The 15,859-nt window shown below is 36.4% G+C and overlaps 1 protein-coding gene across 4 annotated transcripts in view; it reads left to right on the plus strand.

Annotated features, from left to right (window-relative positions):
- The window catches only part of Rc3h2 (ring finger and CCCH-type domains 2), a 95,816-nt gene that overhangs the window by 32,017 nt on the left and 47,940 nt on the right, over nt 1-15,859 (plus strand). For all 4 annotated transcript variants that reach the window (XM_047524136.1, XM_047524135.1, XM_047524137.1 and 1 more), the window contains exons 10-13: nt 3,404-3,712; nt 8,432-8,646; nt 13,869-14,302; nt 14,874-15,041. In XM_047524136.1, coding sequence (XP_047380092.1) covers nt 3,404-3,712; nt 8,432-8,646; nt 13,869-14,302; nt 14,874-15,041 — 1,126 coding nt within the window. The remainder of the gene's footprint in view (nt 1-3,403; nt 3,713-8,431; nt 8,647-13,868; nt 14,303-14,873; nt 15,042-15,859) is intronic.

Genomic DNA, 15,859 nt, shown 5'->3' on the forward strand with positions numbered 1-15,859 from the left:
CTCGGTGCAAGCTCAGTAGCATAATCCTCGTACTGTAGCATTGGAAATGATGAAAAGTATTCATATTTGAGATATATTTTGAAAATAGAGTTTGCAAGATGGACAGATTGAATGTGGGATATAAAGAAAAGAGGAATCAAGGATAACTTCAAAGTTGTAGCCTGCATAACTGAGAGATATTCTTTACTGAGCTATGAAATGCTTTGGGATAGAAAATCAGTAGTTCTTTTGGTCATACAAAGTTTGAGGCTTACTCCACATTAACGCATCCAATACTTATTGAACACTTAGTATGCATGAGACACTATATTTTGGGCTAAGTATGAAGAGTGCATAAATAAGAAAGGAAAATTCTTATCCTCATGGGGTACATTGATATAGAAGGGACTAATATAAAGCAAATAAATAGAAAGTGTAATGTGTTAGTGATTCGTGCTAAGAAGAAAATTACACAAGGTAAGAAAAAGAAATGATTGAATGGGAGATAGTTTAGATAGGATTATCCTGGAAGGGCCATTAGAGGATATGACATTTAAGCAGACATCGTAACGAAGTAATGTTGCACAGTAGAAAGACAGTTACAGAATTGAAGTCTATGAGAAGATAGATCATCTTGAGACACACAAGTGGGGCACAAAGTGGAGAGATTGGCTTTAGGAACAGGAACTCTTCCTTTTCTTAGGAGGAGTGTATGATTATAGATGCAAGGAAGTTACTAGAATTGGTTGTGGTAAGATGATTCTCAATTCATCTGTTTTCTTTGTTAAGAGGGATACAATATCACCTGTGGAGAGTGGAATGGAAAAGAATATTAGATGTGGGAAAGTAAATTTAGTAAAGAAATGTATTAACAAATTGCTTGGCCATTTTAAATAGTTCATAGTTTTGAATAGAATCTATATAGCATAATTGCACCTTTTTTTTCCACCAACATTTAACTGCTGTGCTTGGGAACAGGAAAGAGAAGGATTAATGGTAGATATTGGATTCTAAGATGGGAATACTTATAAGTACTTGAGAGAACTTAGGGATGATTTAAAAATAGGAAGCAATTGGTTTCGAAAGTAGAACTGCAGATTCTGTTTCAGCCTTTAGCTGCCCAGATGCTAAAAGTTCATTATGAACCCTGACTCCTCACTCAGTTTTCCATACTTAAGTTTTGACTTCTCCTGATTCCTGTCTTTTGAGAGGCTCACATACAAAATTTTATTTTTTGCTTGCTTGACTACCTTACAAATATCTGAAATTGTCGTTTGAGGATGGAAAGCAAGGAGCAACTGGGCATTTTCTATAAGAACTTATAAGAGAAGAATGAGAATGTTTCAAAAAGCCTGTTGGAAAGCACAGGGATTTCTGATCTTTAATGCCATCAAATTGCCATTCTGAAATATAGGTCTGCTCATGCTTCTCCTCCTCTAAGAAGTAATCATGGGTTTCCCCAATGTATACTTAATGACATATAAATTGGACATCATCAGTTTTTTTATAGTACTGGGATTGAATTCAAAGGTGCTTTATTTTTTTTTTTTATTAAACCTCCCCACCCGACTCCCATCCCCTTTTGTGGGGGACAGGGTCTCCCTAAGTTGCTAAGGATCTCACTAAATTACTGAAGCTGACTTTGAACTTGCAATCTTCCTGCCTCTGCTCCTGAGTTGCTGAGATTACAGGCATGCACCACTTGTACCTGGCCACCAGTTGTTTTTGTTGTGTTTCATCTTTTTTGTTTTCTTTTGTTATAAATTTCATGTTTTATTATTCTACCTTTAGCCAGTCTGGTCTGGGAGCCCTTGTCTTTTATTAAGCTTCATTTTCCCCTATCAATATATGTATGTGGTGAGACCAAAAGAGAAAGGATTGAATAATGAAGCTGTTGATAGATACTGAAGGACTAAAAGGGAAACTATTATAAAAGCATTGCTCATCACTAAAACTATATTAAATTTGTTTATACGTAACATTAATATCACATTTAGACATAATGATGACCCCTAAGTGTATGTAGTCTTCTTTTCAGTCATGTAAAACTTAATTTCTCACCAGTTAAAAATATTGGAGGGAACATTATAGGACTAGCACTATATTATAATGAAATTTAGACATTTTCTTAAATGGAATCCAAGGTCACATTACTTTATGTATTACAGTATCATGTCCAGTCATCATAAATAAAACTCAAAATTTAGTATCAGAAAAGTATTTAATCCTAATATTTTTTACTTTAGGTATAAACTAATATGAAGAATATAATATAAAATTCTATGTTTAAGAATGAGTTTTGGTGACTGGGGTTATGGTTCATTGGTAGAGCACTTGCCTCACACATGTAAGGTACTGGGTTCAATCCTCAACACCACATAAAAATAATAAATAAAGGGCCGGGGATATAGCTCAGTTGCTTGTCTTGCAAAGCACAAGGCCCTGAGTTCAATCCCCAGCACCACAAAAAAATTAAAAATAAAATAATAATAATAATAAATGAAATAAAGGTATCATGTCCATCTATAACTAAAAATATTTTTTTAAAAACAGAATGAGTTTTGGACTAGGAACTGTACCACAAGCCTGTAATCCCAGTGGCTTGGTGGGAGACTGAGGCAGGAGGATCTTGGGTTCAAAGCCAGCCTCAGCAGTTTAGCAAGGCCCTAAGCAACTCAGTGAGACCCTGTGTCTAAATAAGATACAAAAAGGGCTGGGGTTGTGACTCTGTTGTTAAGCATCCCTGGGTTTAATCCCTGGTACCTGCCCCCAAAAAATGAGTTTTGGGGCTGAGTGCAATGTCACAAACCTGCAATCCCAGTGACTCGAGAGTCTGAGGCAGGAGGATTGCAAGTTCAGAGCCAGCCTGTGCAAATTTAGTGAAACCTATCTCAAAAAAAAAAAAAAAAAAAAAAAGAGTGTTGTTGTTTTTGTTTTTTTGAGACAGGGTCTGTCTAAGTTGCTCAGGCTGGCCTCAAACTTGGCATCCTCCTGACTTAGCCTCCCAAGAAACTGAAGGATGCTTTCAACTTTTGTATACCTTTCCTCTTCATTCTGTGTTTCCCAACTAAATTTGGTGCTGCTTCTTGTTGTTTTTGCATAGTTTACTTTATATTCCAATTATGTAAGATCTTTAAGCATTTTCTTCCCACTCCATAAAAATTGCTCTTTGAATACATGTGTACTTTGCTTGCTATATTAATTATGTGTCTGTATACATGTACATTATATACATATGTGAATAGCATATATTTTCATGTGTCATTTGTCACAGTACAATTTGGTATAGACTGTATTTGATATTTAGCTGCAGAAACTCTTTTCAAAACAATTTTCTTTTTTAAAAATATTTTCCCATTGTCTTTTCTTCTTTAGAATAAGATTTAGAACAATATTCACCAATCTGTTGATTGTTTTTAAACAGGTATCGATTAAGGAACAAAAAGATCAATGCGACTGTAAGAACGTTTCCTCTTCTAAATAAAGTTGGTGTAAACAACACTGTCACAACCACAGCCGGAAATGTCATTTCTGTCATAGGAAGTACTGAAACAACCGGGAAAATTGTTCCAAGTACAAATGGAATATCAAATGCAGAAAACAGTGTTTCCCAGCTAATCCCACGTAGTACTGACAGTACTTTAAGAGCTCTGGAGTCTGTGAAGAAAGTGGGGAAGGTTGGCACTAATGGTCAGAATGCTGCTGGGCCCTCTGCAGAGTCTGTAACTGAAAAGTAGGTATTAGGTAAAAAGGCTTAATAAGAGTTCTTTATCCTTTGTAGAAATGCCTGAGTACTTTTTTTTAATCCTGAAGAACAGCGGTTAACTAGAATTTTTATATAGAATGATTTCATATAGTAGAAAAAGCATTAAAAGCATTTAATTCTGGCTGTACAATTGAGTAGCTCTGTAAACTTGGAAAGTCACTTCAACTCTGAGTTTTGTTTTCTCAACTGTACACTAAAGGAGGTTGGACCAGAATTGGGTTTTTTATACCATGTTTTCTTGAACTTCGGGAATGATGCCGTAGAGGTGCCAGAAAGGAACTAAGTAGAAACCTAAGCAGGTAAGAGGCTCAGCCTCTAGCCCTATGTAAATCAGAGCACTTCTATTTTGTACTCTACAATGATGCATAGTAATAAAGAGGGGAATCTTTGGAGCCAAACTCTTTGGGCTCAAATTATAGCTCACTGTTTCTCAGCCTTTGATGTTAAGCCAGTTAATTTGTCTTCCTTAGTTTACCCATTTGTAAAATTAGAATACCTATTTGATGGACTTGGGTGGAGCAGGTGCTCAGCATTTACAAGGCTCTGAACTCAATTCCCAGCTATCCACACACACACATACATAAAAGAATACCTACTTCTTATAGTGGTAATGAGAATTAGGTGAGTTTACTACATTGTGTACTTTAGACTATTCCTGCCAGTTAGTAAACACTCAGTGAATATCTGCTTCATTATTACTGTTTTTACTAGCATTATTTTTGTTAGGTATCAGCATGAGATTTGATTGGCAAAAGATTTTGTTGCTTTAAGAAAAATGTTTGACGCCAGGTACAGTGGTGCACCCCTGTAAGTCTAGCAACTGGGGAGGATCACAATTTCAAACCACTCGCAACAATTTAATGAGACTCTGTCTCAAGGTAAAAATAAAAAGTATTGCAGATGTAGCCCCTGGTTTCAGTCCCCCATATGAGAGAGAAAAAGAAAAAGAGAAATTTTAAGGCCGGATAAAGTTGCTCAGTGGTAGAGTACTTGCCTAGACTCTGAGTTCAATCCCCAGTACTGCAAAGGGAAAAAAAGTTTTAAAACTTAAAATGATCTGAAGTTCTTTCCAATTCTAAAATTTCATACTTTGGTATTCTTTTGAGGTTTATAAACTGAAGCATATTCAGATTTTTTTGCCCATAAAGTCTGTTAGCATCTATTACATGACTGCTACTCACTTAATGTAACAAAGGATAAATAGGTAAGCAGTAATAATTCTGTACTTTTGTATATGATAGGGAAATTGTTTAAAGGACCGTTATGAACTTCACTGAGAGATTTTACAAAGATATGTATCAAAAATATTGTCTAGTAAATATTTGTGTACTTATTATGCACTGTTTTTGGCACATTTGGAAATTCATGAGACATAAGATAATCTATGCCTTTCAGGAATTTATGATGCTGTACTTGTAGAGATAGCATTTACATAAATGAAGCACACTGGAGTGGGATTAAAAGATAGGGAAGTTTTATATTGCTGGGAAAAATGTGGGAGCAGATTTCAGACAAAGAAACAATAAAATGGGTTAAGTTTCTTGGCAATTATATGGAATATTGAGGAGACCAGCCTTTTAAAAATAAAAGTTTATATTAGGGATTGGTGTAAAATAAGATGAGTTAGCTAGATTGATACCAAATTATGGGACTCTTATGTTACATATGTTTAGGAAATGAACTTTTAAGGAGTTTTGGCAAGGTAATGTAAAATGTTTTATATCCATAGAATGGAATATCATACCGCCATTAAGTAGTAATGAAGAAAAACTACTATTGTGTGCTACAATATAGGTGAATCCACATTTTGCCAAGTGAAATAAGTCAGATATAAAACACCACTTATAATTTCATTTATGTGAAATGTCCTAAACAGACAAATCCATAGAAACAGAAAATAGATTAGTGGTGGCTTGGGCATAGGGTGACTGTGAATGGGGATTGAATGCTATTGAGTACAAGTTTCTCTAGAGAATGATGAAAATATTTCAGAATTAAGTAGCAATGATAGTTGGAAAATCTTGTGAATATACCAAAACCAATGAATTGCATGCCTTAGAAGGATGAATTGTAGGTTAATTTTGAGTTTATATTTCTTTGTGATAAGTCAAACCACTAGCTTTGTGCATAATCTACCACTGAGCTATATCCCCTATATCTCAATTTAAAAAGAAAAAAATTATATATATTCATATATATATAAGCTAGTGAAAAGGCTGCTGATAATAAATAAATATAAATAAGTAAATCCCCTGTTTTTCCTTCAGTTATTAGTAAGTACCAAACATCAGGCCAACTAGTACAGCTAATGAAAATGAGCTGTGGATATACTTTTGCCTCCAAAGGTCTTCTGGGGTAATTTGGGAGATAGACATGTAAACAGATATCATATAATATACTTTGAAAGGTTCTTATGAAATTTGTGTTCCAGATGTTATTGGAACACAGGAAAAAGGATAACTAATTCTTTTTATTCGTTCTAATTAGTCATACATGACAGTAGAATGCACTTTGATACATCATACCTAGATGGAGTATAATTTCTCATTCTTCTGGTTGTATATGATGTAGAATCCTACTAGTCATATAGATATATATGTACGTAGGATAGTGATGTCTGATTCATTCTACTGTCTTTCCTACCCCCATACACCCCTCCCCTCTCTTCACTCCCCTCTACCTAAGGATAACTAATTCTACAGGGAGATATTGTAGAAGTCTTCTTAGAGGTGAAGTGGTGACACCTGAACTAGTTCTAAAAGTATGCATAGCAAGGCAGGAAGATCTTTGTGGATAGAGGAAGCAATACAAGCAAAAAATGGAGTTACAAGGGGAGTTGCTTGGAACAAGAACCTATAATCCTGGAAATGATCTAGGTTAAAACTGTAGTCATCTAGCTCCCTTACTAGGATGTAGCTGAAGATTTAGCTTTGTCCTTAAGTCTGAATTTTGGGGATAGCTTGCATGCTTTCTGAGGTTACAATTACCTTTTCATGAATTTTTATTGATAAATCTTACTTGCCATTTCAAAGTAGTAATCCAAATTTTATAGTATATAACATTTTGACATAGAAGGACCAGATAATTAGAGGACTTAATGTAGTGCCTAAAATGTATTCAGTAACTGCTCTATAAATGTTGTTATTACTAAAAGGAAATTCTAATCATATTCCTATTACCTCTGTTCAACTTTAAGAATCAACACAACCAAGACATTTGTATTTACTGTATTACCTACATCTTCTTATTTATTTTCTACTTTTTTTTTTTTTTTTTTTTTTTTTTTTTTGCGGTGCTGGGGTCTGAACCCAGGGCCTTGAGCATGTTAGTCAAGTGCTTTTTACTCCAGCCCTGTTTTCTACCATTTTTTTGTTTGTTTGTTTGTTTGTTACCTGGTATTGAACCCCGGGGCACTTAACCACTGAGCCATATCCCCAGCCCTTTTTTATATTTTATTTAGAGACACAGGCTTTCTGAGTTGCTTAGGGCTTTGCTAAGTTTCTGAGGCTGGCTTTGAATTCACAATCCTGCCTTGGCCTCCCCAGCTGCTGAGATTACAGGTGTGTGCCACTACTCCTGACCTGTTTTCTAAATTTTAGTATATAATTATACATAGAAATAAACATGTGTTAGACTAATCTACCATGCTAGACTTAAAGGCAGTTTATATACTTTTTTGCTTATATTCTAGCATTAAAAGGGACTTTTCTAGTTTAAGGAAAAATCCTCTTAAATCTGGTTGGGATGCAATATGTTGAATTCCTCCATAATAACAAGATCATTTTCTTGAGTCACCGCATATTAAAGCTTTATCAAGTTTGTCTTCTTTAAGGGGGACAAAAAAGTCATGATAAGATGATTTGGAGCTGGTTACTTGGTACTCAACCCAGAAAATTCTTTTTTGTATAAAATAAGGTAAAAGGCTTGAGTATTTTGCATTGGTTTAATGAGTAATTTCATTCATTCAACAGATACTGAGTACCTACTGTGTGTCAGGAATTATTTTATCTGTCCAACAAATGTTTAATGTTTCTTAGGAACTGTTCTAGGTGCTAGGGATATGAGGGTTAACAAAACAGACAAAAAATTATCTAAAATTACATTTCAGCAAATCTAAGCCTTAATAGAGAACAACTCTTTCTTACTTTGTTTTTTTTTTTTTTTTGTCCCAGAGAATTCTGCTGGTGAACTCTTGTTTTACTTGGGAACCCTTTAAACAGGATTTTTTTTTTTTTTTTTTTTTCCAGTAGGAAAAAAATCTTTGTTTCAAGAGGGATAAAAGGGACTGATGAGTCACCATGTTACCTAGGATTTGTTTTCATTTCTTTATTCCCTCACCAGAATATGAGATGTTACTATAATCTTGTGAATTAACAGTATAAGGTAATAGTGAAAATATTTGCCTTATTTGTCACTGAAAATATCTGAAATGTTTTCTTTTTTATTTTATTTTTTAGTTGTAGATGGACACAATACCTTTATTTTATTTATTTATTTTTGTGTTATGCTGAGGATCGAACCCAGTACCTCATACGTGCTAGGAAAGTGCTCTACCACTGAGCCACAACCCTAGCCTTCTGAAGTATTTTCTGATAATAGCTTCACTGTTTATGAAAAATTTCTACTGAGGAAGACAACAATCATAATAGTGATTTATACTCTGCCCTTGTTATATTTTCTCTCCAGTAAAATTGGTTCTCCACCCAAGACTCCTGTAAGTAACATAACTGCTACCTCAGCTGGGCCCTCTAATGTTGGAACAGAACTGAATTCTGTGCCTCCAAAATCCAGCCCATTTCTCACTAGAGTACCAGTATACCCTCAGCATTCTGAAAACATTCAGTATTTTCAAGATCCAAGGACTCAGATACCCTTTGAAGTCCCACAGTACCCACAAACAGGTAAGTAATTTTAGGTAATTCTAAGAAAAAAAGAAACTCATCTAATGTTTGTTATAAATAAATGAGTCAATATTTATGTTTATCAAGAATGTCTGTATTAAAAAATTAATCCCTTTGACTCATAAGTTTTCTTCCTGCTGTAAAAATCTGTGATTCTAGATGCCAGTATATAGTTTTTCATCAGCATATGCATTGTGAATACACAGGAAGAGACTCTGATAGGTAACTGTTTTAGTCAGCTTTTTCACCGCTGACTAAATGATCCGACCAGCACAATTGTAGAGGAGGAAGGGTTTATTTGTGGGCTTACAATTTCAGAGGTCTTGGTATATAGAAGGCCAGCTCCATTCCTCAGGGCTGAGGGTAAGGCTGAACATCATGGTGGAAGAGGGTGGTGGAGGGAAGTAGCTTATAGTGATCAGAAAGCAGAGAGAAAGAGAGAGAGTCTACACTCTTCAGATACAAAATATATGCCCCACAGCCACACCCCAATTCCAGTTTCCTCCATCCGTACCCTGCCACTTCAATTAATCCCATCAGGGATTAATTTGCTGATGGGTTAAGACTCTTACAACCCAATCATTTATCCTCTGAATCTTCCTGCATTGTCTCACATGTTAGCTTTTGGGGGATACTTCACACCCAAACCATAACATTCTGCCCCTTGCCCCCAAAAGCTCACACTCATATGACAATGCAAAATATATTTAGTCCATTTTCAAGAGTCCCTATAGTCTCAATAGTTCTGAGATTGCTCAAAGTTCAAGTCCACAGTCTTCTCTCAGGCAATCTCGCATTGTGAGCTCCTGTAAAATTAAAAGCAATTTAAAAATATCCAACATATTGTAAACTGAGTAAATATATTGTACTGAGTAAACATTTCCATTTATAAAAATAGGGGCATAGAAAGAAGGGATAGGACCAAAGCAAGACCAAAATCCAACAGGGCAAGAAATCCTGTAGCTGCTTGTCCAGCACCTGGGGCACACAATATCTTGATATTCTCTCCAAATGGCATGTATAGCTCCGTCCCTGTGGCCTTGTTCATTGCAGCTCAAGTGCCTTTCTGTTGGTTTGTCTCTGCTCGTTTCCTGCAGCTTTCCTAGGACTATGTCCCACATTACTTTCATTTCTTAATCTCTGGGGTTTCCACTGTAACTTCAGCCTCCTCACATCTCCACACTTTGACTTCTTAGGGGGTGCCCACAGGGACTCCAACCCTGCTGCACTTTGCCTGGCCTCCCAGGCCTTCCTTTGAAGTCTTGGTGGAAACCTCCATGATCCCCTAACTCTAGCATCCTGCATTCCTGCAGAACCAGCACCACGTGGTTGATGCCAAAATCTGCTGCCATCTCAAACAGTAGCCAAGCCTCCAGAGGCCCTTACTGCAGCAGCCTCTGAGGATCTGGGTGGCTAAGCATGTTGAAAAGCTTCCTAGGCCCCCTTGTGGAAGAAGGGGTGACCCACTGGTTTCTTCTCAAGAGAATTTTCACTTTTACTCCCTTGAGCTTGAGATGGGTGTGGTCTCACCAGCTCCTGAGATGCCCTGGAGCCATCTTTCTCATTGTCTCTAGGCATAGTCTTGAGTATTCCTTTAGCTGTGGTAATGTCTTTAACAGCTGCAACATCCTTAGCCCTAGTTTTACTCCTGCCTTTCAAGTCCACCACTTTAAAATCTTTTTGCTCTGCTTTCTGCTCCTGATTATCACAATAAATTTGGCTAAAAGTCACCAGCAATATCCATGCCACTTCCCGAATGCTATGCTGCCTAGACATTTCTTCCGCCAGATTAAGAACGCCTTTGCTTCTAAAATCAGCTTCATAGATGGTCTCTGGACATGGGCAAAATGCAGACAACTTCTCAGCCAGAACAACACAAATGGTCTCTATTCCAAATTCCAATGGAGTCCTCCTTTTCTGAACCCTCTTGAGCCGGGTCTTCACTGATCATGGTCCTATCACCATTCTGATCTTCTGAGCTCTCACCAGAATCGGCTATTAATCTTTGCTTATAAAAGTCTAAGGCATTTCCAGATTGCACTGCTATACATCTCAAAATTCCTCCCACCAATCCCAAAAAGCTCCAAAATCTTCTGAAACACATGGTCAGGTGAATCACAGCAGCGATCCCACTCCTGGTACCAGTTTCTGTTTTAGCTTTTTCACTGCTGTAACTAAATGATCTGACCAGCACAACTGTAGAGGAGAAAAAGTTTATTTGAGGGCTTATGGTTTCAGAGGTCTTAGTTCATAGAAGGCTGGCTCCATTTCCTTGGGGCTCAAGGCGAGACTGAACATCACGGCAGAAGAGGGTGGTAGAGGGAAGCAGCTTACATCATAGTGATCAGGAAACAGATAGTCTACACTCCGGATACAAAATATATGCCGCAAAGCTACACCTCAATTCTAATCTCCAGCCACACCCTACCACTTCAGTTACTCCCATTAGGAATTAATTCACTGATTGGGTTAAGACTCTTAAAACCCAATCATTTCTGCTCTGAACCTTCCTGCATTGTCTTACATGTTAGCTTTTGGGGGATACCTCACATCCAGATCATAACTAACTCAAAAGGAGTGGTTAAAACATGAGCTTATATGTCATCTTAACAAAAGAACAATAAAACTGTAGAAAAAGTGACAAGAAGAAAAGGAGCGCAGTAGCCAGGTGCATGCCTGTAATCAGCAACTCAGGCCAGCCTCAGCAACTTAGCAAGACACTGTCTCAAAATAAAAAGGGCTGCTGGAGTGGCTCAGTGGTAGAGGGTCTCTGGCTTCACTCCCCAGTACCACCAATATAAAAAGGAAAAGGACTTCGAATTTCTAGTGTGGCAAATTGTGGGTCTCTAGATAAATGGGGGAACTACTGGAAGATAAGGTCTAGTCAGTAAGGTTTGTGTGGTTCCTGTGGTACTACCTTCAGGCCAGTAAGAGTCTAAAATTGTCTCTGGTGATTAGAATTACAAATGTTACATCCTGCATCTAGGCATATAGGAAGTGAACAGAGACCTTTTTTCTTGGATTTGCTACTTTTCATTTGTCTTCAGCTCAAAGTAATCCCTGTGCAAAAGTGATAGATTCTGATATTCTGCCACCCTTTAGTCTATTCATGACTTCCATTTCCTTCCTTTTTAATAAGTGATATAAAAACATAAAAATTGTACATATTAATGGAGTACCATGTGATATATTGATGACATGTTTACATTGTATTAAGGTTTAAATCAGGTTAAACATACCCATCTCCTCAAATATTTATCATTTCTTTATGATGAAAACACTCAAAATTCTTTCTTCTAGCTCTTTGAAATATGTCTAGTACATAATTGGTATCTATAGTTGCCCTACTGTGCAGTAACACACCAGAACTTTGTACTCCTAACTAACTATAATCCCATCTCTCCCTTCCCCCTACTCTCACTTTCTGGGGAGAGTATGGTAGCCACTATATATGAGACCAACCTTTTTAGATTCCATGTGTGAGTGAGATCTTGCAATACTTGGTTTTCTGTGCCTAGGTTATGTGACTTAATAGTGATTTCCAGTTCCATCCATGTTGTCACAAATGGCAGTATTTTATCCTTTTTATGGCTTAGAAGTATTCCACTTTGTATATTACACATTTTCATAATCTGTTCATTGGTTGTTGGACACTTAGGTTATTTCCATTTCTTGACTATTGTGAATATAGTGCTGCAATAAATAGGGGAGTGTAGATGTCTTTTACACATGCTAATTTCTTTTCTTGAATATGTACCCAGTAGTGGGAATTCTGGATCATATAATACTTCTATTTTTAATTATTTAAGGAACTGTTACACTGTTTTCAATAATGACTGTACTAATTTACTTTCTCACTAACAATGTACAAGGGTTTCCTGTTCTCCACATCTTCTCTAGTGCTTGCTTATGGTTAGTCTTTTTGATAATAGCCATTCTCTTTTTCATCTCCCAACAAGGATTCACTAAGTGATTATCATGTCTAACAAATAAAGACTTTCTCAACTCAGGTATGGCAGAGCATGATAGTCAACTTGAGCATATGTCCATATCCTGGACAAGAGAGCCATGAGCTCTGCCTTCATGGGGTTCAGTTTAGTGGATTGAAAGACCCAGTATAACTAAACTTTACTTTTACTTTTGCATTTAATCTTTAAGATTACTACATGAGTTGTGTATCTTTGTTTTACATAGGAGAAAATAAAAATTCGGAATCTGAGTGACTTCACACACACACACACACACACACACACACAAATAGCCATTCTCACTGCAGTGAGTTTGTATTTTCCTGATTTTTAGTGACATTGAGCATTTATAAATCTGCATATACCTGTTGTCCATTTGTGTGTCTCCTGAGAAATGTTTATTTTCATCTATTGCTTATATTTTTCAGGGTAATTTGTTTTATTATTAAAACTTCTTAGTACCTTTTATATTCTGGATATTAACTCCCTCTCAGATATAAATTTTACAAATATTTTCTCTCATTCTTTCAGTTACCTCTGCACTCTAATGATTGTTTTCATTGATGAGGAAAAGCTTTATTGATACAATTCTAGTTGTCTGTTTTTGTCTTTGTTTCTGTGCCCTAAAATCTTGTCCAAAAAAATACCTTCCAATGTCCTAAAGCATTTTCCCTTTGTTTCTTTTGGCACTTTCATAGTTTGGGATCTTATATTTAAGTCTTTCATACATTTTGAGTTGATTTTTTAGACTAGTTGGTGATAGGGTTCTGGTTTCATTCTTCTGCTTGTGAATACCAAAATACCAAATAGAGTCTATGAATAACTTTTTAGGGCATTCTGTGAATTCCCTGGAATGATATGCAAAATGTTTTGGTTATATATGCTTATGTACACTTTTGGAAAAAACATGAACACCTCATATGGATTTTAAAAGAGGTCTTTAACCTCTGCTTCCAAAATGGTTAATAATAATCAATAACTTAACAATTGAAAATCTGTAGCAGTAGCTACCCTAAAGAAAATTTACCAACCATCTGTTAATATCTCTGTCAAGTGTTTTTAAGGAGCAGTTTAACAAAGTATTGACTGTTAATGATTTTCATATAATGGTATCTTGAAAGTAGCTTCTTTACAGGTATATATCAGTGCTTACTATTTTATTTCCTCTCATTAAAGGCTACTTTAGTTTAAACCATTATAAAATGTTGAATTTTACTAAGATTACATTAAATATTCCTCTTTCCAATTTTCAAGGATACTACCCACCACCTCCAACGGTACCAGCTGGTGTGGCTCCCTGTGTTCCTCGCTTTGTGAGACCCAATAATGTTCCAGAGTCCTCCCTCCCACCTGCTTCCATGCCATATGCCGATCATTACAGTACATTTTCCCCTCGAGATCGAATGAATTCTTCTCCTTACCAACCTCCTCCTCCGCAGCAGTATGGACCAGTTCCTCCAGTACCTTCTGGAATGTATGCTCCTGTGTACGACAGCAGGCGCATCTGGCGTCCACCCATGTACCAACGAGATGACATTATTAGAAGCAATTCTTTACCTCCAATGGATGTGATGCACTCATCTGTCTATCAGACATCTTTGCGGGAAAGATATAACTCATTAGATGGATATTATTCAGTGGCTTGTCAGCCACCAAGTGAGCCAAGGACAACGGTGCCTTTACCAAGGGTAAGTAATGATGGAAATAGAAATGCTACTATAGTGTAGTAAAAGCCCAGTGTATGGAGTCAAACCACCCAGATGCTACGCTTCTCCTTACTAATTGCTTGACTTACAGAAGTTACTTAATCTCCCTGTGCCTCAATTTTTTAATCTGTTTGATGAAAATAATAGTACCTACCTCATAAGGCTATTGTGAGAATTAAATTAGAAAAAGCTCTTGGAACTGGCCCTAATATATATTAATGCTCAATAAATACATTCCAATAGGAAACTGATGGGAAGATAAAAAGTAATCTCAAAAATACAAGTACAAAGCCTTTTTTTCAGTATCTTCATACATATACAAATGACTTATATAGTAGAAAATTGAGTGTTCAGATTTTACTTAATATCAGTTGAATAAATATTAAACTTTCTGTTAAGTGTGGAGAATAGACTAGGGGACTTCCCTGCTGTTTTTTTTTTTTTTCCCTTGTCCCAACAATATCATATCTGTTTACGTTATTTTCACAGGCATAGTTAAATTTATTCACTACTCCCTAGATGACCAAGATTGTTTCTTTTATTCCCCACTTAGGAACCTTGTGGTCATTTGAAGACCAGTTGCGAGGAGCAGATACGAAGAAAGCCAGATCAGTGGGCACAGTACCACACTCAGAAAGCACCTGTGTCTTCAACTCTTCCTGTGGCAACACAGTCACCAACACCACCTTCTCCTCTATTCAGTGTAGACTTCCGCACGGATGTAAGAAAGGTTTTAATCACTTGCTCTTATGGGGATAGGTTAAGTAGCTAACTTCAAATTATTTAAATCAGGGCTTGCTATTTTGGATATCTTGCAATGGTTTGGTGTGCAGTTGAATTTAGTTCAATAAACTAAGTATATGAACAGAATTAGCATCAACATATAACTAACATACCATGGTTAGTTAAATGTAATGAGATTCTGAAGACCAGTGAGGTACAGTTCTTTACAAGAATTCAGGATCTTTTCAACAGTATAGTTTTTATTTTTATGCTGTGGGTTTTGGTTTTGTTTGTTTGTTTGTTTGTTTGGTGATGTTAATCAAACCCAAAGCCTTATATATGCCTTACCACTGAGGTGTACACCAACCCCCAGTTGGTGGTTGCTTAGCTTGCTCAAGGCCCTGGTTTTGACCTCAGTACTCCCCCAAAATTAAGATTTGTATCTGACATTCATTGAACACCTACTTGTTCCAGGCACTGTACAAAAGCATTATCACAATGCTATTTTATTTAATTCTCACAAAAAACTTAAGGGGCAGGTATTATCCTTATTTTATAAATTAGGAATCCTACTCAGGGAATGATCTTTCAGCCTGTAAGTCGCTAGGATTTGAATCTTAATCTTATCTGAGGTATTATTTTTCTCTCCTTCACAAGAAGTCCAGAATTGCTTATTATTTCTGCCATTTACATCATTGTTAATTATTGTTCTTGGCAATATAAAACAAGTCTTTGTGCCAGGATGACTTCAGTTGAAACTGCTGTTTTTAGTAGTGTTATATTTAGAGAAAGATTCTTCTTTTTTTTTTTTTTTAA

The sequence above is a fragment of the Sciurus carolinensis genome, chromosome 14 (assembly GCF_902686445.1).
Source record: "Sciurus carolinensis chromosome 14, mSciCar1.2, whole genome shotgun sequence".
NCBI lineage: Eukaryota > Metazoa > Chordata > Mammalia > Rodentia > Sciuridae > Sciurus > Sciurus carolinensis.